This window comes from Hermetia illucens, chromosome 4 (assembly GCF_905115235.1).
Source record: "Hermetia illucens chromosome 4, iHerIll2.2.curated.20191125, whole genome shotgun sequence".
Classification (NCBI taxonomy): domain Eukaryota; kingdom Metazoa; phylum Arthropoda; class Insecta; order Diptera; family Stratiomyidae; genus Hermetia; species Hermetia illucens.
In genome coordinates this window covers 104,935,313-104,958,156 of record NC_051852.1, presented here as the reverse complement: position 1 = coordinate 104,958,156, position 22,844 = coordinate 104,935,313, and the positions used below count along the sequence as shown (strand labels likewise).

General features: G+C 41.5%; 1 protein-coding gene across 1 annotated transcript in view; it reads left to right on the top strand.

The window, feature by feature from the left end:
• Positions 1–22,844, top strand: part of LOC119655105 (patched domain-containing protein 3) — a 184,633-nt gene that overhangs the window by 128,583 nt on the left and 33,206 nt on the right. The window contains exons 4-8 of the mRNA XM_038060828.1: positions 1,234–1,448; positions 7,888–8,069; positions 8,177–8,356; positions 8,784–8,947; positions 15,583–15,921. Coding sequence (XP_037916756.1) covers positions 1,234–1,448; positions 7,888–8,069; positions 8,177–8,356; positions 8,784–8,947; positions 15,583–15,921 — 1,080 coding nt within the window. The remainder of the gene's footprint in view (positions 1–1,233; positions 1,449–7,887; positions 8,070–8,176; positions 8,357–8,783; positions 8,948–15,582; positions 15,922–22,844) is intronic.

The following is a 22,844-nucleotide window of genomic DNA, read 5'->3' as shown; positions in this document are numbered from 1 at the left end:
AGGGCCCTCTCACCATTCCTCTTTGTTCTTGTTATGGACACCGTCACACGAGATATCCAACGTCCAGGGCCCTACACACTGCTTTATGCAGATCTCGAGCAACTTGTCCAAAAATGGAATGATCGCCTCATGCAACACGGTCTCAAATTGAATCTAAACAAAACTGAATCGACCGATCCCCATGAAAGAGGCACAACCACTGTCAGCGGCAGTGATCTGCCCAGAACTGAGCGATTTAAATACCTCGGGTCAACGCTATCAGCCAATGGAGAACTGCGTTATGAAATTACTTCACGCATTAACGCAACCTGGATGAAGTGGCATTCCACAACTGGTGTTCTTTGTGATCGACGTATCAACGAACGTCTTAAATCTAAAATTTTCCACAATGTCGTCCGTCCTGTCGTTCTCTATGGTTCTGAGTGTTGGCCAACTATAAAGACAATGAACGTCTTACGGTAATGGAAACGAAGATGTTACGTTGGACTAGTGGCGTGACACGTTTTGATCACATCCGAAATGAGGATATCCGCGATTGTTATAGGGTTGACCCGATCGTGGAAAAGTTGCCAGAGAGGCGTCTTCGATGGTATGGTCACCCAATTCGTACTAACGAGAATTCACTTGCCAAGATTGGTCTGAACATCGAAGTCGATGGTAAACGACCAAAAGGCAAGCCTAATCAAAGGTGGCCTGATACGCTGGATGGGGATTTAAAAGCCTCGAGATTGCACCTATATCAGACATTCGATAGAGCCAAATGGTGATATCGATCAACTCCTAGTCCTCAGTTTTGCAAGCCTCTCAAGCGAACATTTTCTGAACATGGAGAGATTTGCGAAGTAAGTGGAGCTGTGGAAGGTCTGTCTCATTTCTCAATCTAGTCTGAGAACATTCAACCGTTTCCACATTCTTAATGGCCACGGAAATTGCAATTTTAAATGTAGCCACCTCCAATTTCATTTTGAGGTCTAATTCGGTCTTCATTTTTAGATATACAAAAAGCGATCATTATTCTTAATTTTCTTCCAATCCTTCTTTCAACGAACAACAAGCAAAAATTTATCCAGTCCATAGCGGTGCCCCCCAACAGGTTCATCAACATTGTAATCACTAATTCTAGCATGTAACAAACGTAATTACTACTTGCAATTTCAATCTTTTACTCTAAGTACTTTAAATCCACATATGTACTTGCGAAATGCACTAACTATGAACCTAATCTTTCCCAAGGTCGTTTCGGTCGAGTGATTGTAACTACGAAAGACGGCAATCCCAACATGCTGCGAAAAGAGGTGTTTCAGGAGCTTCGATCACTGGATGGACTGATTCATAATTCAACAGTTTATTTTGATGGCGACACATACACATATCGCGATATTTGTGCACGATGGGAAAATGAGTGCTTTTCCAACGACATTCTCAATCTCGACTACATTATAGATGATGTAAGTATAGTATTATATGCATGTACGTAGATCTTAGATGCATTCAACCGCTTAACTGCGGAACATTGGCATAGTTATGAGAATATCTCGTAATAATTGACCCAAGTCACGTTATCGACGTCAATGAACCCTTTTCGCATCACTTTCACGTAGGTCACGCTACAAAATATTCTATCCCAGGTTGCGTTTAGTACGGAAACGAGATACACGCGTGTTTGAAAATTTTCGCACGTAGTTCGAATCAATGATACGCAACACCTACTCGTACAATGATTACAAGACTGTGAAAATACGTTGAAACGTGGGAAACTTCTATGGATTTAGATTATTCTCACTATTTGTATGCCTGGAAGAAAAATACGCAATCATGCAACAAATATAATATAATAAATAGGAGTTTCGCATAAATTACCTAACATTTCCACGTATTTCTAATTGGGGATAAAAAAAAGAGTCACAATTGAGTATTGACTAAATAAAGCTGGTAATGTGATAGTGAAAAATGCATAGTTTTTGTTTATAGTATATAAAGTAAGATGTTGATTATTTATTTCGGTTTTTATTCCAATGCCAACTAATGTTTTCCGACCGACATCCTATATAACATTTCGTCTATACTAGTATATGACGAGCATGCTGCTTGAATCCTGGTAAAACTGGACGAGATGGTAGAAGAATCCTCAACAAGTATGGAAGAGGCATATAATGGCAAACACAGTACCAGCAGGGAAGTTGCACACTGGATTCGCCCTGCCAAGATAATCAATTCCACGGGATGTACCCTGAAGACCCTAGGCCGTTGTACTATTGATAGCGTGATATATGAATTCAAGCAGAGAATCAATGAAAAACAACGGCGGATGCCAGCTCTTCTAAAGCCTCACATGTTGCCTTGACTTACTGCAAGCATTTCCTACAGGTTTCTCAATTTAGTAACCATTTGTTCCAGTTCCTCATTTGTTCTAATATTAAGTCTTGAGTCCCCGCATTGATCTCGTGATTTCGGCACACGCCTGGCATCACCATTTCTTTCCTTAAATACCTAACCTTAAATTCATCATGTTGTTAATTCAGTATCACCCACTGAGTAAATTAGTTTCCTTTCTCCTTTTAAGAATAATTTAAGAAAGGTCAAATTTTTTCAACCGGGCAAGTGTTTGATAAAATGATTTTTTTACCAGTCATTATCAATAGCGTAGCTAAAGATATCCGGTCTAGGCTTGCCTTAGTAAGGAACTCCAAACATCATCCCGAGGACCATCTGATCTTTTTCTACCATAAGTATTGCCCCTTTTCGCACTGGATCATCCTTATTCATACGAATAATGTGACCCGCCCATCGCAAACTGTTGGACAGAATTTGACCATACTCATAAGCATATGGTCCCGATATCGTTCATAAATTTCGTCGTAACATTAACTATGGTATCGCCCATCAACATCACGGATAACTTTTTCCAGGGCGAGATTAAAAGGGATACATAATAGGGCATGCTGCTATCTTAGACCGTTGTTGATAGTGAAATATCTCGAGAGTGATCCTACTGTTTTTATCTGGTCTCGCACATTTAGTCAGTATACCGAATTCTCTCCTGGCCATGTGGTGTATATGGCTATTCAGGCTACATATCTTATAGATTAAACTCAGCAACATTATCATCATCATCAACGGTGCAACAACCGGTATCCGGTCTAGGCCTGCCTTGATATGGAACTCCAGACATCCCGGTTTTGCGCCGACGTTCACCAATTCGATATCCCTAAAAGCTGTCTGGCCCTACCCCAGGCGGGGTCTGCCTTGTCTTCTTATTCTACCATAGATATTGCCCTTATAGGCTTTTCGGGCTGGATCATCCTCATCCATACGGTTTACGTGACCTGCCCACTACATCCCATTGAGCCGGATTTTATCCACAATCTGACGGTCGTGGTATTGCTCATAGATTTCGTCATTTTGTAGGCTACGGAATTGACCATCCTCATGTAGAGGGCCAAAAATTCTTCGGAGGATTCTTCTCTCGAACGCCGCCAAAAGTTCCCAGTTTTTTTTGCAAAGAACCCAAGTCTTCGAGGAATACATAAGGGCTGGCAATATCATAGTCTTGTACAGTAAGAGCTTTGACCCTATGGTGAGACGTTTCGAGCGGAACAGTTTTTGTATGTTGAAATAGGCTCTGTTGGTAGCCAACAACCATACGCAAACTTCATCGTAATAGCTGTTCGTTTGACCAGTGTGATTCGATGTTGTTGGTTCTTTGATTTTTGGCGTCAACGTTGCCACCATGTACTTCGTCTTGCCTTCATTAATGTTTAGTCCGAGACCTCGCGCCGCCTGTTCGATCTAGATGAAGGTAGACTGTTCATCTCGGTTTGTTCTTCCCATAATGTAAATATCGTCAGCATAGGCCAGTAATGGGGTGGACTTGGAGAGGATGGTGCCTCTCGCATTTACGTCTGCATAGTGAATCACATTCTCCAGGTCCAGTTTGAAGGGGACGCACGGTAGGCATCCCCTTGCCTTAGGCCGTTGTTGATCTTGCATGATCTCGAGTGTGATCCTGCTGCTTTTATGTGGCTTCGCACATTGGTCAGGATCAGTGTAGTCAGTCTTATTAATTTCGTCGGGATACCAAATTCTCTCATGGCCGTGTACAGTTTCACCGTGGCTATTCAATCGATGAAAAGATATTCCAACAGTTTTTCCATCGCTTGCCACACACAGAAAATCTGATCGGTTGCTAATTTGCCTGGGGTGAAGCCTCTTTGGTATGGGCCAATAATGTTCTTGATGTATGGGGCTATCCAGCTTAGCAAGATAGCAGAGAATATCTTATAGATAGTACTCAGCAACGTTATACCTCTATAATTGCTGCACAGCGTGATATCCCCTTTTTTATGAATTGGACATGCCTCGTTGCCAGTCGTCAGGCATTGATTCGCTGTCCCACACCTTGAGCATCAGTTGATGAACCACTTGGTGTAACTACACTCGAATTGGTTAAATATAGCCGTCCATCGTCCAATTCGGCTGTAATTCTATCGGCTCCTGGCAACTTTATTGTTCTATAATTATTGCATTGGGCGATGTTTTCCATTTATAGTTTCGTGTCTGTCTACCTTTTTGGTATTACGTTGCGGGGCTGGATCAGAATTTCTCCTGCATTGGCATTCATAGCAGTATTTGAAATAATAAAAACTTGTTTTTCCTATTCGCTAGTGTAATTTTTTGGTCTTGCAAATACCTCTATTTCGGGAACCACCAATAAATTAACACTAGCGAATTGGAAAAACAGGCTTTTATTATTACAACGAACCTCGAAACTTATGTTAGGCCGAAACTTACTTCGCTGTGGTATCGCTCGATTCATATCCGAATATCCCATATTATTCTGCCCATCGGCTTTGCTTTGCCTCATCCCACCTCTCCTGCCACCCGGCGATAGTTTCACTCCGTGCGGACTGCCGCCGGTGGGAAAATGGTTCTCCGGTGAGATACGCTCGTTCATAAAAGCATTGCCCTTCTCTCGGCAGAATATCAATGGGGATTATCGCTTCTATAATACAGGCCGCTTTATCGGATATGTCCCATTTTTCTTCTGTTTACTTTCTTTCCCAGTCAATCTGCCTACCCTAAGGCAGCATATACCAGGATCGAGCTAACCACCCTTGAAACAAGGAGGAGTCGGCTCGCCCTTAGGCCACTTATATTCGGTAGCATTCTCGCCAGCAGTGTTCCGATGATTTATATGATAATGAGCCTATGATCGATCAATAACATCCGCCTAAATAGTTGAACGCAGACGGGGAATATATTATCCGTGTCTCAGCTTTGGCCTTCATCGACGTACTCTTCCTTCGCTTAGTGATAAGTACTACTTCCACATTATGCTCTGCAGCCAGGACTTAATGACATAAATCCCGGCCTCATCAAGGAAGGGCAACAGCCATCAGCCCAATGTCCCCTAGTCCCCTTGACTCATCAAATACCACAGATTCTGTTAAAAAGATCCCATGTTTTTGGCGCCAGTAGATAGGGAGAGGCTTTGGTATGCTAAAGGTTAATTTGACTAACCCTTATGTTTGTAGACATAAGTATAGTCCACTATGAAAACCGCCACTAACTGAATAGTTTGCTGCATTCCGTATGAATCTCACCGAGATTACTAGCTTGTCCTCACCTTCTGCCAAAAGTTCCGCTTTATTGCGTCCGATTTCTCTGAATATCGCTGGTGGTGTAGAAACGCCCATGCCCTCATTCCCAATAAACTACACCTTCTTTCCTAGTGCCTTCCGTTGTCGTCTGCTGGGAGCCCTCCCAGGTTCACGGTGTCCGGACTGTATGGGTCTGTTCCCATACATCGGAATTAGACCAGTTGCGTCCACATCACCAGCTTCCCTTTCTTCCGCTTTTGCTGGTAGAGGCGGAGGAGAAGGTTCTGACAGGCAACCCTGTAGCCCCTTCCGTTTTGCGGCTGAAATTTCCTTCTGCCGAGTCAGTCGGAAGTAATCTCTTGTAGATTATCCGCTCAAATATTTTGCCAGTCTGTAGGAGCAAAATTCTCCCAGAGATTTGTCTGGCTTGAGAAGGAGTATAAACCTCTGCTTTTTGCATTCTGTACTCCTCTCTTAAGACATGCGGTGAATACCCCTGCAAATATATTTGGTGCTATATTCACTGCTGTCTTAAGAGCTTTGTTTGAGATAGTATCCAAGCCAAGAGCTTTATTTTCTGCTATTTTCTTTGAAGCTTCCAAGGCCTCTTCTCGCTTACTTTTAAAATATTGAGGGGATACACTTGGATGATAGGAAGACTAATGGTATTGACATTGTGTTCGTCACTATCTCATATAGCATGCTAGGGCAAATAATCGCTGGAGAGCATTTGCCTTTGATTTTGGACATCACTCTTCTGTAGGTGTCATCCAAGGGGTCCGAATCAGCTGCCTTACACAGCCGCTCGTAGTGTTCCCTTTTACTTCTTACTATAGCCACATGGATTTTTTTCCGCGCCGTTTTATATGGTTCATGTAACTGCTCATATCCAGATAGATTTTTGTTTCGTTGACTGCGTGGTCTGGCCTTGAGGCAGGTCTTGCAGCATTCCTCAATTTCAGGCTTCCAACAGAAGTTCGGTACTCTTTTTTAGGAGCCAGTGCCCCTAGGCGTGGACGCATCGCATGGTCGTCGCAACTTCTCGCCGATCTAGGATTTACGTTTCCTTCTAGCGTTGTATTTCCTCGTCAAACCTGTTGACTGCCCATTTCACAAATGTTCTCCGGGATCAATTTATTCTAACTCTTTGATTTCGAAAACTAATAGAGGTCCTTAACTAAAGTGTCACTAACAAATGTGACTTCTACCACCGACCCCGTTTCCCTTCTTCGGAAAGTGTTACCGCATCCAGTGTTTTCTAAAACAAAATTCAAAACAGAAAGAACTTCGAGTAATACACTCTAATACACTCTCTTTGTTTATTTTTCCGCTACCCGATTCTTCAGCCCATGCATTAAAATCGCCAGCTATGATTTGAGACTTGGTGCCGTATAGCAGCTGCAGATGCATGCACCATCTACCGTATTTTCGCTTGTGTTAAATCACTCTTGAGGATCGTACAAGATTCGAGATCCCTGGGCATGGTTTTCGCGTGGGGGTGGTTGGGGCTTCATCTTTGGCATTCTTGAGTAGAAGCAACAGACCGATAGCGTTGAGTCCCGACCTGATGTCGAGAATAGGGTTGCTGGAGAGTCTCAGGCTCTCTTCAATTGGCTCCCGAGAAGTTTGCAGGACAGTGAGAAAACGGAGGACTCCCTATTCTCCCACCATAGATTTTTACATTATAAGGTTATCCTTTTCTATCTGCTGTCAAGCTTTTATTCAGTTTGCTGTTTCGACATTATCTTGACTTTGCTGCGTTGCACCTGATTTCAGTATCAAATCGTCTTTCTGCGCCCTTCTGATATATTTCACACTATTGCTCACCTCCCTCATTCCATTACTTTTCAAAGGATATCAACGTACGACCTTTATCCTTTTTTAGACATAATTATTACCCAGGGTGTATCTACTTTTTGTATCTTTCCATTTACGGGTTTCAGTCCAGTATTCGAGCTTTGGATTGCTAGATTCTTCTGTCTTCTTCTTCAATGCCTCAATCTAGGGCAATTTAATGCCTATAATCAAAGTCTGTTCCTACGTTACATAATGTGCATGACTTGGCACATCAAAACACGATGATGAGCCATCCATCCGTAGTTAATTGCTTTGTGGCGGGCACGAATTAAATGCTTTTCTATATTTATCATGTCTGCATATATCTAAGCAACATTCCCATTAATTTTGCTGCAAAGTAGGCTATTCATAGCAATATAACTGTTGTTTTTGCATCTACATAGCCAGCCTTTCAAAACCGAATCTAATTCAAATTTTTCCTTAATTTCAGATCGAAACGGGAGAGTTAAATCTAACCTTTCCCATCATGTTCAATCCGGTAACATGGGATGCACACGCTTTTCCGGTTTTCTTTGGCGGAACGATTCTTTCCGAAGATAACACGGTGATAAGTGTTCCAGCAATTCAACTAGTCTACTTTGTAACGGCTGATACCAAGCGGCAAGATGCAAAGTGCGTAAACCATTCCCAATCATAAGAACTTGTATAAAAAGATTAATCATAATCAACTTTGATTTGTTTTTTTGTTTCAATCTTTTTAACATATTTTTCCGTTGCAGAGGTGCTGCCTGGGAAGAGCATTTCTTAGAAGTGGTTGGAAAAGCTGAAGATACCGGTTTTTTCAAGCATATTTCCATTGCGAGATTTGCTTCGAAAACTCTCGATCATGAATTAGAGAAAAACACCCAAACCGTTGTGCCATATTTTAGTTCTACTTTTATTTTGATGGCGATATTCAGGTGAGTTGTATCGACTGTATCTAATATTACAACAAGCAGAAATTAGATAACTCTTCGAAGTTAAAACGCAATTATCACCAATTACGAATACAGTAAATAAATGATAGAGTAAAAGTAGAGAAATGAACTCAAAAGTTGCTTGGTAATTCTCGACCCGTCCGTTGGTTGGTCTTAAGCATTCAGGAAAGTAAGCCAAATTGGTTAACAAATGTAAATCGATTGACTTAAGCTAACTGGCCATTATATGAATAGAAATTAAATTTGGAGATATGGACGAAATTGCACCGCAACAAAAGCAACAACCTTTAAGACCATTTTTAGGTTCCAAGCAGTCAACTGCAATCCCTACAAATTAAATATTTAAATTACATTAAATTATAAATTAAACGTTGAATAAACAAGTAAATAAACAAACTCCTGCTTACAGCGTCGGAACATGCATGATGGGCGATGCAGTGCGCTCCAAGCCGTGGCTCGGCCTCATGGGCAACATTTCAGCGGCAATGGCAACTATGGCAGCGTTCGGTCTCGCCATGTATTTGGGCATAGAGTTCATCGGCATTAATTTAGCAGCACCATTTCTTATGATAGGTAAGTGTAACACCATTTTGCAATCTCAATACAACCGTGCTTGGTCTACCTCGCTTGATCATCCATTGCAAAATTTTAGGATGAGAAATGTTAATTTATACAAGAGAGAATAGGAGACCTGTCGGCAATTAATTAAAAGTGCACCAGCAATTATTTATGTAACGATGATGAAAATTTGCATTTGGTTACATTAGATATTCCTAATGGGAAAACACTATCAATTTTCTTCCTAGTGTCGTAGTATAGCATCTGAAAGCGGACCGTGGGTGTTATATTGTATGTACAAACTCCACATTAGCGACACACATACTCGTCCTAACTCATATATGTACAATTCGCACCATATTATTATGGTAGCGAATGCGTAAGCACACAACGAACGCTGAAAGGTGCGCTTTCATAATTGATTGTTCGCCGGATAAAGCAAATGCAAATTAAGTTATCATCCGTGATAGATTCAGTTACTCGTTTAGATAATTGCATACGAAGGTGTGAAAGAAAAGCTTACAAACGGTAAATAAATAATGAGCCATGTACGTGCCAATCGCACGCAGATAGGAAAGTGTGTTATTATCATATATAAGTGACTATATGGGACTATATAGGTATTCACATGCGAAATGTGGATCTATCCCCACATCCCTATCAGACCTAAATTATTATCGCAAAATTAAACGTGAATGAACGAATGTCACAGACCGCGAATGATATTATGCATACGACTAAACATGGTTCTTATAAAGCTCTGAAGAACGTCACCTTAGAGTTTGATTAAACTGCAATAAACTCGACAGTGCCAAGCGCCAGAATCTCATTATAAACTCAACGTACTCCCCACACCTCCGGTATGGCCCCATAATAAGACATCTTACTCGACTACACTCTAGTCGAGAAAGAGAATATATGGAATATTAGCGATGTGAAAAAGCTGGCCCATACTAAAGAGGCTTCACTCTAGGCAAATCAGCAACAGATCAGATTTTCTCTCTGCAGCACGCGATCAAACAACTGCTGGAATATGGACATCAGTTGCACCATCTTTTCATTGAGTTTAAAGCCGCCTATGATAGCATAGCGAGGGTAAAACTGAACATGATCACGAGAGAATTCGATATCCCGACCTAATTGATAAGACTGACTAGGTTGTCCCTGACCAATGTGCGAGGCCAGATAAAAGCAGCTGCCTGCTGCTCTCGAGACCATTCAACATCAACAACGGTCTAAGACAAGGGGATGCCCTATCATCCGACACCTTCCTCTTCAAGTCCACCCAACTATTAGCCTACGCTGATGATATTGACATTATCGGAAGAACAATCCGAGGTCTACAAGCGCGAGATCTTGGGATGCACATTAATGAAGGCAAGATGTCAACACCAAAAACCAAAGAATAAACAATATCGAAACGCACTAGTCAAACGAAAACAATATAAATAGAAAACTGCAACTTTGACACCGTTGAAAAGTTCTCCTATCTAGGATCGAAAATCGCAACGGATAACAACTATCATGATGAAATCTGCACACGGTTGTTGGCTGCCAACAGAGCTTATTTCAGCTTACAAAAACTGTTCCGCTCGAAACGTCTCACCATAGGATCAAAGCTCTTACTGTACAAGGTAATGATCTTGCCAGCCCTTATATTTTCCTCGGAGTCCTGGGTTCTTATTAAGAAAAATTGCGAACCCTTAGCCGGGTTGTCTTAGTCCCTACATGAGGATGGACCATTCCGTAGCCTACATAACGACGAAATCTATGAGCAATACCATGATTGTCAGGTTGTGGATAAAATCCGGGTAAATAGGTTGCGGTGGGCCATTCACTTAATCCGCATGGATGAGGATGATCCCGCCCGGAAAGTCTATAAGTGCAATATCTATGATAGAAAAGGAAGACGAGCAGACCCTGCCTGAGATGGAGCAATGGCGTAGGTCAGGACGCCAGGCAGCTTTTAGGGATATCGAATTGGCGAACATTGGCGCTAAACCGGGTTGTCTGGAGTTCCTTAATTCAACTTCACGGTGCCAATTGTCATTCTCACCGCTAAAGTTGACCACATCCAAAGGTATTGAATTGAGGAATTTGGTCAAGGAAAATACGGTGAACGATAGTTCCATTTGTACATAGTTAGTATATAATATACGTATATCCATCGAATGTATCAGACCTTCCTTCCTTTTCTTCAGCCTTTATCCCGTTCACAAGCGGGGCCGACTCGTCGTGGTCGGTTTCGCCATTTAGTTTTATCAAAAGCCCGATCTGGATGCTGCGTGAAGCTTTCAAATCCCCATCCAGCTTATCCAGCCACCGTTATTTCGGCCGGCCTTTCGGTCACTTACTATCGACTTCGATGTTTAGACCAATCTTGACAAGTCAATTCTCTTTACCTCAAATCACGTGACCATATCATCGAAAACGCTTCCTCGCAATTTTTCCCCGAGCGATACAACCCCATATCTATCGCGGATATCCTCATTTCGGATGTGATCAAAACATATCACGCCATTAGCCCAACGCAAAATCTTCATCTCCATTACTGTATGACGCCGTTGATTGTCTTTTATAAACGCGCAACACATTGCGGTCAATTTTATATTTGAGACGTTCGTGGATACGTCGATCAGAATGAACATCAGTTGTGGAACGCCTCATAACCCGGTTCTCCATTGGCTGATAGCATTGACCCGAGATATTTAAATCGCTCAGTTCTGGGCAGGTCACTGCCGCTAACAGTGATTGTGTCTGTTTGTGGGTATCGGTCGTCAAAAATTCAATTTTATCCAGATTGAATCTGAGACCGTGTTGCACGGGATGTCCCGTGTGACAGTGTCCATAACAAGAACCAAGAGGAGTGGTGAGAGATCGCTTCCTTGATGGGCCCCAACAGTGACACGAAGCGCTTTTGATACACTCGCTACATTTCAAACTTTCGTTGGTGTGACATACGATCAAACGCTTTCTCCAGATCTAGAAATGCAATATAAAGAGGGCGATGCTTCTCACGGCGTTTCTCCCTGAGTAACCGCGCAGCACTCGTTTCATTGCTTCCTCGATTTCAGTTACGCTGACAGGTGAAAATGCTCCAAATGTCGGCAATGATAGTGCAACGGGAGGATGAACAAATTCTTCAGTTGAAATCTACTCGAAATATTCTCCGCCATCTATCCGTCGCGGCTCGGCAGTCGGTAAGCATAGTACCATCCTTGTCATTAACCCAACAGAAGTGTTCGGCTTGTGGCAAGTCCTCTCTACGTTAGCTTCTTCAAGAACACGTTCGACTACATTCCTTACAAGCTCATCGGATGTGCAGTGTGGTAATAACTAGTGCCAGAGCGACTCATCCGCCGAGTTACACTGCTTTGTAAAATTAAAGTTGCGTCAGGTACATAAAAACCGCTCATGTTCTTCGATGGTGCCCACCAAGAGAGCACTCTTTACTATCATCATAAATGCTGTCAAGCGTCACATTCTATGCAAAGCGGCATACAAAATGATCTGCCAAGGTGATATTTTCCTAGCGTCAAGGAAGCTTATTTTAACCGATTCGTCCAAATATCGAATGATCGTCCACCGACTTCAATAAGACCGCGAAGATTATTTACGTTAACAATAACCTGCCTAGAACTATGATCATTAAGTACCGAGAACTTAACTTTCAGGCAATTTTCTTTACCTCCTTCCTTGTAAAGCAACCAATACATGTCCGCATTTCTCCCACGCGTTCATGCACCGCTGGTAATCCAACAAAGGGACGACCTTTAGGTCTCTCGTCGCATTCTGATTTTTTCGCCTTCGAAGCGCCATTCGGACGATTGTTGACTTGTCTACTTGTCAAAGTTGTAGAACCACGTCTCATCACCAGTAATTATACCATTCATGAAGGTTGGATTATTATTCGCTTCAGAAAACGTATCCCCATCAACAGTCTTCCGATATTTATTTCTGCGCGAAATTCACGTTTTAACTAGCAGTTTCTCTTAGACTGGTATGATAATTTTCGAGGGGCGTTCCTCTCGGTTTTTCAACGTGGGTGGGCATTTGGAACCAGTCAAAACCTCTACCGCGGTACGGCCACTTTTAAAATCTTTACACCACTCGGGTGCCCGAGTTTTCCAGGAAGCAGACTTCCCAAAGGGTTTTTGCAACATTTTCAAATTATCTATATTAAAATGAGACAAAAGCTAAAAAGTTGACTGATATAAACAGACACCAGGCAGATACTAATGATGCATTGGTGCTAACATATTGGCATTTATGTCAATTAAGGTGGTGATTTTCTCTCTGCGCAAGCAATGGAAAAACTGCTGGAATATGGACATCAGTTGCATCATTTTTTCATCGACTTTAAAATCGCCTATGATAACATAGCCAGGGTAAAACTACACACGGCCATGAGAGAATTCGGTATCCCGACGAAATTGATAGAACTGACTAGGCTGATCCTGGACAATGTGCGATCGCAGATAAAAGCAGCAGGATCGCTCTCGAGACCATTCGGCATCAACAACAGTTTAAGACAAGGGGATGTCCTATCATGCGTCCTCTTTAACCTGGCCCGGGAAAAAGTCATCCGTGATACTGAAATAAATGCGAGAGGTATGATCCGCTTCACTTAACTACTGGTCTATGCTGACGATATCGACATCATGGGAAAAACGACCCGAAACGTACAAACTGCCTTCATCCAGATCGAGCAGGCGGCGCGAGAACTTGAGCTGCACATCAATCAAGGCAAGACAAAATATAAGGTGGCAACGTCAGTACCAAAAACCAACCAACCAAACATCAAACGGCACTAGTCAAACGGGGAGAATAATGATACTAAACTACAACTTTGAGACCGTTGATAATTTCCCCTATCTAGAGTCAAAAATCACAACTACGATGATGAAATCCGCGCGCGGTTGTTGGAAGCCAACAGAGCCAATTTCAGCTTAGAAAAACCGCTCGAAAATTCTCACCACAGGGCCAAATCCCTTCCTATACAAGACTATGATCTTGCCAGTCCTCGTATATTTTTGGCCCCCTACGTGAGGATGGACGATTCCGTAGCCTACATAACGACAAAATCTATGAGCGATTGTCAAGTTTTGGATAAAACCAGCCTCAGTGGGATGCGGTGGGCGGGTCACTTAATCCGTATTGATGAGGATGATCCAGCCCGAAAAGTCTATAATGGCAATATCTATGGTAGAAAAAGAAGACGAGAGAGAGCCTGCCTGGGATGGAACTATGGCGATGGCCAGGAGGCCGCACAGATTTTAGGGATATCGAATTGGTGGACCTTAGCAGATGCCAATTTCAGTCATAATTTTCTTCTATCCAGAACAGAACAAAAAGACAGAGGACTCCACTTGTCCCTCGGAATTGTCCTTGATACGCTCCGCCCTTGTGCCCGTCGTAAGTAGTATTTCTCTGCAGAGGAAAGTACCAGAGTAGCCAAGCCCCCTCCCAATGAAATGATGAAATCGGTGCTTGAATACTCTTGGTTACTACGGGCAATGGAGACCGGAAAGTTTCCACTGTAAAAGAGGCTCATTTTCACCTCCGTCATGGTTATCCTATTTTCTGTCTATCCAACCTATGTACACCATATCGCCAACTCATGTGCAGTCGCTCTCCTTACATTCGCACAAACGCAGCAAGCAAACGAAAGAATAAAGTCACCAAACAATAATGTCTTCTAAGACTATTGTCCATTGTTCTTAGATAATCAAAATATATGTAACGCTGAATTAACGATGGCTAACCACAACATAGTTGATCTGATCTATAGACCGTTGTCGCAGTCTGACTAATTTCAAGACCTTTGTGTCAGATCTCCGTTTCGATCCCAATCAATTGCTAAGAGAAAATTCTATCAAGAGTCTCATATAAATCCTCAATTCCAAGAAAAACCATCCGTTTTGCACCAATCATACCTGAAATGGTAGCAGTCTACATCTTTTGTGAGGTGGGCGTTAGTACTGCATCGTTCTGCTACACTCCCTAGTCAATTACATGAGGATTAATCATAGGTTGCAGATCGCATGTTAACTACAAATAGTACAAATTAACACTACATGCGTCAATACCGTCGGGTGATGAAAAGAATATTCAGAGCCATAAATTTCATTGACGAGAGTTCATTCGATTCAATGATTTAAGAATGTTATTCATACACACAAGATTCACAAATCGTGAGGAGATTTAGTAATGAGTTTTGGCTGGAGACAATACATACGCTGCAAACCGCAATTAACCTTACTCATTCAAATATGGGCTCATAGCTGTGAGCCTCTAGTAGAATTATGCTTGACATCTGCTTTTAATATAGTTTTTGAGCCCACATAAAGTGCATGTGAGGCTATCCACAATAGAATGCCAAATGTAATTCTGAGCGACCAATAAAGCATAACGAACGTTTGTGACCCGTAAATAAACCATCTAAGATTTTAACTAATTCAATATGCAAAGATGATCAATTTACACATGTTCAAACTTATGTGGCTAAAAAAGGTCTCCGGAAGAAGATTGTCGCGAGGTACGACTGTAGATGTATGAACGCTTTATTATAAACTAGAAATAATTATTATAAGATTTTTACTACCAGAATACATTACTTAATATCAATTGTTTGCCTTGTGATATTACAGGAATCGGCATCGACGATACATTCGTAATGTTAGCAGCGTGGCGAAGGACACCGGTAAAGTGGTCTGTCCCAGAAAGAATGGGCAGCATGCTCTCAGAGGCAGCAGTCTCGATAACAATCACATCAGTAACGGATATGGTATCCTTCTGGATCGGTATCCTTAGTCCGTTTCCATCAGTACGGATATTCTGCACATATTCCGGATTCGCTGTGTGCTTCACCTTCCTCTGGCACGTTACCTTCTTCGCCGGTTGCATGGCGGCTTCAGGCTATCGCGAACAGAAAAATCTCCACGCTATTCTTGGATGTAAAGTTGAACCAATGTCGGTGGCGATCGCAAGTAAGTTAATATATTCGTACATGCATATGAATTAATACAGTATCTGGTTATGACTAATGGTATTAAAATTGCCACTGTTAGGCCCAGTCAACAAAAACAGTGTGACATGTTCTGCCTTTCACATTTGCATTATTGGGGCAGACAGACTTCATGAGTAAGTCAAACTTAACCAGCAGATAATGATTTCTGAAGTTTAAGGCCATGGGCGGTGTTTGCTCCGTTAGTTTTCATAATATTAACTGCTGGCATCTTAAACATACGTAACGTAATTGATAAGACCCTCTTGCAAACAGCCATTGGCGTTAAGCTAAAGGTGCCCGAATGAAAGTTGTCGAGATCAGGTTATTTTTCATCTCATTCAATGATAATTTATCATTAGATTTTAAACAGTTGCTACTTGTTTCGAATTGAGGCCAATCAGTTTTGAAGTACAAGGTTACGTTATTCATGAGTGTGGGGACGGATTGAATCAGAAGATCTAAATTAAGTGCAGAAAGAATTTGAAGTAATGAACCGGAAACAGGTTTAGGGTTTGCTATTTTGACCACTTGCATATCAAAAACCGTGCGCGGCAATCTTTTTACATCAGAAATATAAACAACCTTCAACCCAACTTCTAGTTCCCAGTTCGTTCATTGTCTTATTTGCCATATTAAACACTCTGTGTAGACAACACTTTGCTGCCATAGTATCCGTTCTAAGTGGAAGATATTGTAATGGATAGGAAGCTCCCTATAGTGCGGTACGTTCTTTAGATATATTCAACTTTCTTTGAATCCCTCTATTCCCCCTGGCCCTTCTACATGGAAGATAAAGGTATATTAACATCCTCAACCTAGAAATTTCAATACATAAACAAGTCGGGAAACCGGAAGCTAGACGCTTCAGGTATGAAAGGTTTTGTGTGTTTCTTTTATAAAGAGATTTGGGTGTACATTTGTCCCATTAGCATTTAGCACGTAAAATATGCATATATTATGTGAAAATAGCCACTTTCAAGTGATATTGACATTCATAGTCTCGAATTTGCAGAGAAGCGACAGCTTTGACCGATTATAAGTTTGTTAGTAATAGTGCGATTTTTACCAAATTTGGCAGGATCATGCTCTATACTGTAGCCTATATTGTTGCAAAATTTTGTGATTCTAGGGTGAACTTAACGGGGGTTTTCCTGTCAATTACTAAAAATTATAGTAATGTACTATTATTAACTTTATTTGAACATTGGTATCGGTATGGAGGGTATTTCGGAGCCTAGGCAACATATAGTGACAGCCCCCTGATTTTTTTCAGATTTTTCGGTTGGGTAGTTTCTGAGAATGGGTTCGTTAAAAAAATGACCACTTTCAACCCCCCGCACCCCCCACCTTTTCAATAAATGTCAAAACTAAGACTGGCTTCGAAAAGCACTAATCGAGACCTTTAATTTGATACCCCACATGACTATAAATTTACACCCTCCCTTTGCATGTATGGGGACCCCCCTTAAATTGGTCGTAAAAGGATGTAATTCACTATATGCGTGAGCGTTCACAGTTCCCACCTTTCTACCAAATTTGGTGCCAATCGCTACAACCGTCTCCGAGAAAAATGCAAACAAAACCTTAAAAAATTAGGTACTTTTCTCGCTCCGCTCCTTTCAACAACTCGCAGAAAACTTTATTTGGATACATCTCCAGTCGGTCGCCACTATGTGAATTTGAAAATAAATCGGGAAACCGGAAGCTGGACGTTTCAGGTACGAAAGGTTTTGTGTATTTGTTTTATATAAACATTTGAATGGACATTTGTCCTATTAGTACCTAGCACGTGCAAATCATATACTAGGGGAGAATATTTCCACTGGCACTCAAAGCCTTGAATTTGCACAGAAGCAGCAACTTTAATGTATTATAATTTTTTAAGAATGTTATAGCCTATACTGCTGCAAAATTTCATGATTCTAGGATGAACGTAAGAGGGGTTTTGCAGGTTCTACTAACAATTATAGTAATATACTATTATTAAGCTTTTTTTGAATATATATCGGTCTTTCAGAATCTAGGCACCATACAGTGGCAGCTTCTTAATTTTTTTTAAAATTTTCCTGTTCTATAGTTGTAGTTTCTGAGAATGGGTTCTTGAAAGAAATGATCACTTTCTACCCCCCGTACTCCTCACCTTTCCAACAAGTGTCAAAACTAAGACCGGCTTTGAAAATCACTAACGAAGACCTTTCATTTGACACCCCACAAGGCTATATTCGGTGAAAAAAATGTACATCCCACTCTTACATGTATGGGGCAGATCCTTAAATTCGACGTAGAATGATGTAACTCGCTGTATGCGTGGTTGTTCACAGTTCCCACCTTTCCACCCAATTAGATGTCAATCGATATAGCCGTTTCCAAGAAAAATCCGTATGACAGACAGATAGACAAACAGTAAACTGATTTTAATAAGGTTTTGTTTTGCAATACACTATCTCTTTATTTGACTTTTTTCTTCGACGACTCAGATCATCTTTCGAGATTTTTTTCAGGCTAAAGTACACCAATGACAAGGCGAGGCAAGTGTTAACAAAGATTTGGAGCCTTGAGTAACATTGGAGTTACTTTCGATTGAACATTGGCGTTAGCACTGTCAATACGTCGGGTGACATCAAGCTAGGTGATACTATGGGAAGATGCAACACTACCTAGATAGAGAAATTAATCGACATCCTCGATGTTCTGCCCATTAATGTACATCACAACGACTTGGGAAAATACAAGATCGACAATGTAAGAGATAAAATGCAACAAAATATCGGATGGCACCAGAAAAAGTTTACCCGCGTATTGGCTTGTTGTGTAAGACGCACGATCGGCTTAACCCGTTTCCACTTATTCACAAACAATTTAACATGTTTATTAAAACGCTTCTGACCAATGATTGGCTATTAATGTGAATGCCGACATTCTCTCATCAACCGCTGCTATTCAGCCCAATACAACTACCGTCTGACATTACGATTTTGGTGACATTCAAATTGTCACTACTGCCTCCGTATGATGTTCCAAAATAGTGGTTTATTGCATCACCTTTAGCAACATAACACCTAAGGGTGACTCCTCGCCTCGACCTTCCAAACCCTTAACTGCTGCTGAAAATTCTAGGATGAGCCTTAGATGCACTAATTTCCCCCTTTCCAGAATTGCCTTTGCTGTTTACTTTTCAATTTTTGCTTCAATGTCAACTCGCTCTCTTTAATCATTAAGAATAGCGTCACAATCTATTTTGAACCTTCTACTTGAAGTGTGGTCTCAAGAGCCATTGCCCTGATTTCGTTCAGGTACTCTTTTATAACTGACTCGACTGATTTCCTACATCCAACCTACAATACAATCCCTCCGAAATCAATAAGATGTCGACTTGTAATCGCGACAACTTTGTGATCTAGCCACTATGCTATCCACTCACTCCCGATATATAATACAAATCGCACTCGTCCAATGGTATTTATTCTGAAAGTAAATGGAAAGGATCATTTGAATTCTTCCGTCCCATTCTAGAACTTCAACCTTTTGGGCTTGCTTTCAAGTCACTATGCGCTTATTCTATCACTTTTAACTCGTATAATTGTATACCATTTCACTATCATTGTCCTGCAAAGACTCATGTTCTCGCTTCACTTTCCCGTCCCCTGCTTCCTTTCGATTAATCATCTCTTGCCGTTTTTTCAATTTCCTGGCTTATATCCTTTTGCGGTTTTGAAACCTCTCAAATAGTCTTCTGCTGCCGCTTTCACACCTTAGTGCTTTACGTTTTCTCTCCAATTTAACAGTCCTGATTGTCGTTTTCCACATTTCGAAACACCTCCTTTTGCAGTTTTGCGTCTTCCAAAATAACTCTCGCCATTTTTCACCTTCTGTCCCTCCACTTCCTAGAGCCCTGTGTTTTCATTCGGTAAAATTAAAGTTTCCATTTGGCCATGCAACATTTTTCCATATAATTCCACTAACTACCCTGAGCATTCCAAATTGATTTTCTCTTCATTTTGTAGCTTCTTTTCTTAGTTTCACCATTTCTTCTATTTCTTCTTTTTCTGGTTTCGCGCCAACTTTTTTCCATTGAGCCATGCCTCTTTTCCTACATCTGCCATATCGCCTATTCTTCCCATTTTATGTCTTGGGTAGCCTCTTACACTTATAGCGCAGGTAGTGTGTAACAGGAGCAGTATGCCCAGCTCTAGCAATTGTGACGTTTGGGAGGAGGTCCTTGATAACTGAAAATATAAGTTTGAATGTACGGAACAGAATGGCGTCTGATCAGAAATGCTTCTCGGATCATTGCTGAATACTTTTAATTTGAATCTTACTGCCGGAGTTTCTTTCCATAGATACTGGATAGGAGTGGAGGAAAGTGGCGACATATGCCGACTGCTTGGTGGTCTTGGTATCAGGGATGTTCCCTCCATCATCGGCCAGATATGAAAGGATTGTTAGAAAAGCTCTGCCTGCGGGCTATAAAACCACCAAACCAAAGACATTCGATTTCTACCCGCCGCGGCTAAACGAACAAAGTTTATCGTTTACTGGCGGGACTGGAGACTTGACGGTAGCTGGAGCATGATTCGAGGCTTAAACGTAATATAGTCATTCTGACTGACAGATATCATGGCCTTGTGCTTAATGACCCTCAGCCTCCAGGCTGGTGGGAGAATACAGTTAAGTCCTTGGGTTTTAACGTAGGTACCTGTCGTGGAGACTTAATCCTACGATCTTCTTAAGACACGGATTGATTTTGGGACCACAATCAGAGCCCCGCTGTGACAAGCAACAACGGTACCAGTCTATGCAAGTACATGGCTTAAAATTCATACTGGTGGATGCAAGACCTACCTAAATCTCAACCGAACTAAGAAGTACGGCACACGTGTTGAAACGCAACACCACGCCGAGGCCCGAAGGTCTCTTCTCGCTTGACCATCACCAAGAGCCCCCATGAAGCTCCCACTAGGGGGCCAACCGCAAACAACCGAGCTGTACTCATATACGACAGGAATTCTCTCGAAGTATAAGAGTCCAGGGGCTACCCCGGTTCCCATGGTACCAGTATACCACTGGTAAGGTTTCGTGACCGAAGCCACTTCAGATGAGTGCAGACTCGGGTCTGATCGCCCTAATTAGGCCTTGGAGCATTCGCCTACTGCATCACGGCCGGCAAGCCAATGCGATACAGCGGTTCACGGTGCCACCACGTGGAGGTTCTCCTCGGCCACTTGGTTCTGGTTCAGCCGACAGGGTTGCCGCCCCGTCTTCCTCCCCGCCACCTCAGAGCACCGGTGGGAGAATACAGAAAAGCGCTGCGCAGTCTGAATACCCCCTCCCCTCCTTCCCGATGATAGGAGCATAAAGAGGAATGTGCACACTGACGGGCAGGCCACGCAAGGCTCCGCTCTTGAAAGCCCCTCGCTGGGGGTAGTAATTGCGGAATCTACTCGCACTATTTAACAGCCGCTGACTTCAGATTGCGAAGGCTACTTAATCTCTATTAGAAAAGTTTGAGTTACCAATTACGATTAAACCGAAGGAAATATACAGTATTCAGTTAATAGACATTGCTAAGCAATCAAATCGCAACGCCATCCAAAATTAAAATTAATTTTTATTCAAGGTAACTTGCCCTTATTGATAGGTAACAAATGAAGAAATTCGTAACGACTTACAAATCAAATGGACCAACGAAGTGATTCAAAATAATGCTGAGGAATATGAGAAGGACTGTTCAAACTATCAACGTAGAAGCTATTTAACTCCTGAACATTTCATTTTAGAAACTACTACTCACTGGTATAGTAAAGCCATTCGCATTTTGCTTAATCAACTCACAAGAAAAATCAGAAAATGCACAAAACATCACCAGTAGGTATTGTGATATCACATCATTTTTTAAGGTTTAGTGTGAAACAAAACCTTATTAGAATCTATTCGATCTGTCTGTCCGTCCGTCTGAATACATATTTACACATCAATAGGTATGCCCTATCCCCCACCTGGAGATCTGGCAACTCTTCAGAGGCTGTCTATCTATCTGTCTGTCTGTCGGTCACACCCGATTTATTCGGAACAGTCACGAAATTTGGTGAGAACATATAATTTATGATCCTGTTAACATATAGCAAGTAACGCCATTTTCTGCTGAGTCGCTGCCCTTCCCATACATGCAAAAGAGGATGTAGTTCTTTTTAGAGAATATGGTTATATGAAAGGGCTTGATTTGTGCTTTTTGAAACTAATCTTATTTCTAATATTGGAGGCAACATAGGTAGTGAGGGCTGAAAATGTAGGCCTCGAAAAGTTTAACAGCTGTCATTCCTATCCAATCAGAAAATCTGAAAAATTCGCAATGGTGCACCTATACAAAATCTAGGCCTCAGAATACATCCCTTACTGAAACGTTCTCAAATAAAGTTAAGAATAGTATATTGCCCAAGTTCATCCTGAAAGAGCAATAATTAGTAGGCAAAAAGTTTGAATATCGGAATCTAAGACGCGCATAACGTCATTATCATATAAGGTAAACCCATATGAACGGCGTAGTTGGATATATAGAGGAATGTTTTGAATTTTTAAGTATGTATGAGGACCTTGTTTTGCAAACAAAACCTTAAAAAGGTCATTTTGAGAAAAAGTCGTTTAAAAAAATTGTTTGAAAAGTGGTCTTTCAGATGTCAAGACATTTCTCATATTTAATTGCAAACAAAATACAGTTGCAACAAATACAAATGCGTTGATAGAAGGGACTGACGCCAAGTAATCATAAATACACTATTCACATAGCGCTGCAAGATTATGTAAGGACATAAAGCGATTTCCTGGGCAATCTTGTACCCAAGAATCACTTGGTTCTACGTTCATAAAATCTAAAAGAAGACGAATTTCGCTTTGAAATTTTCGCTG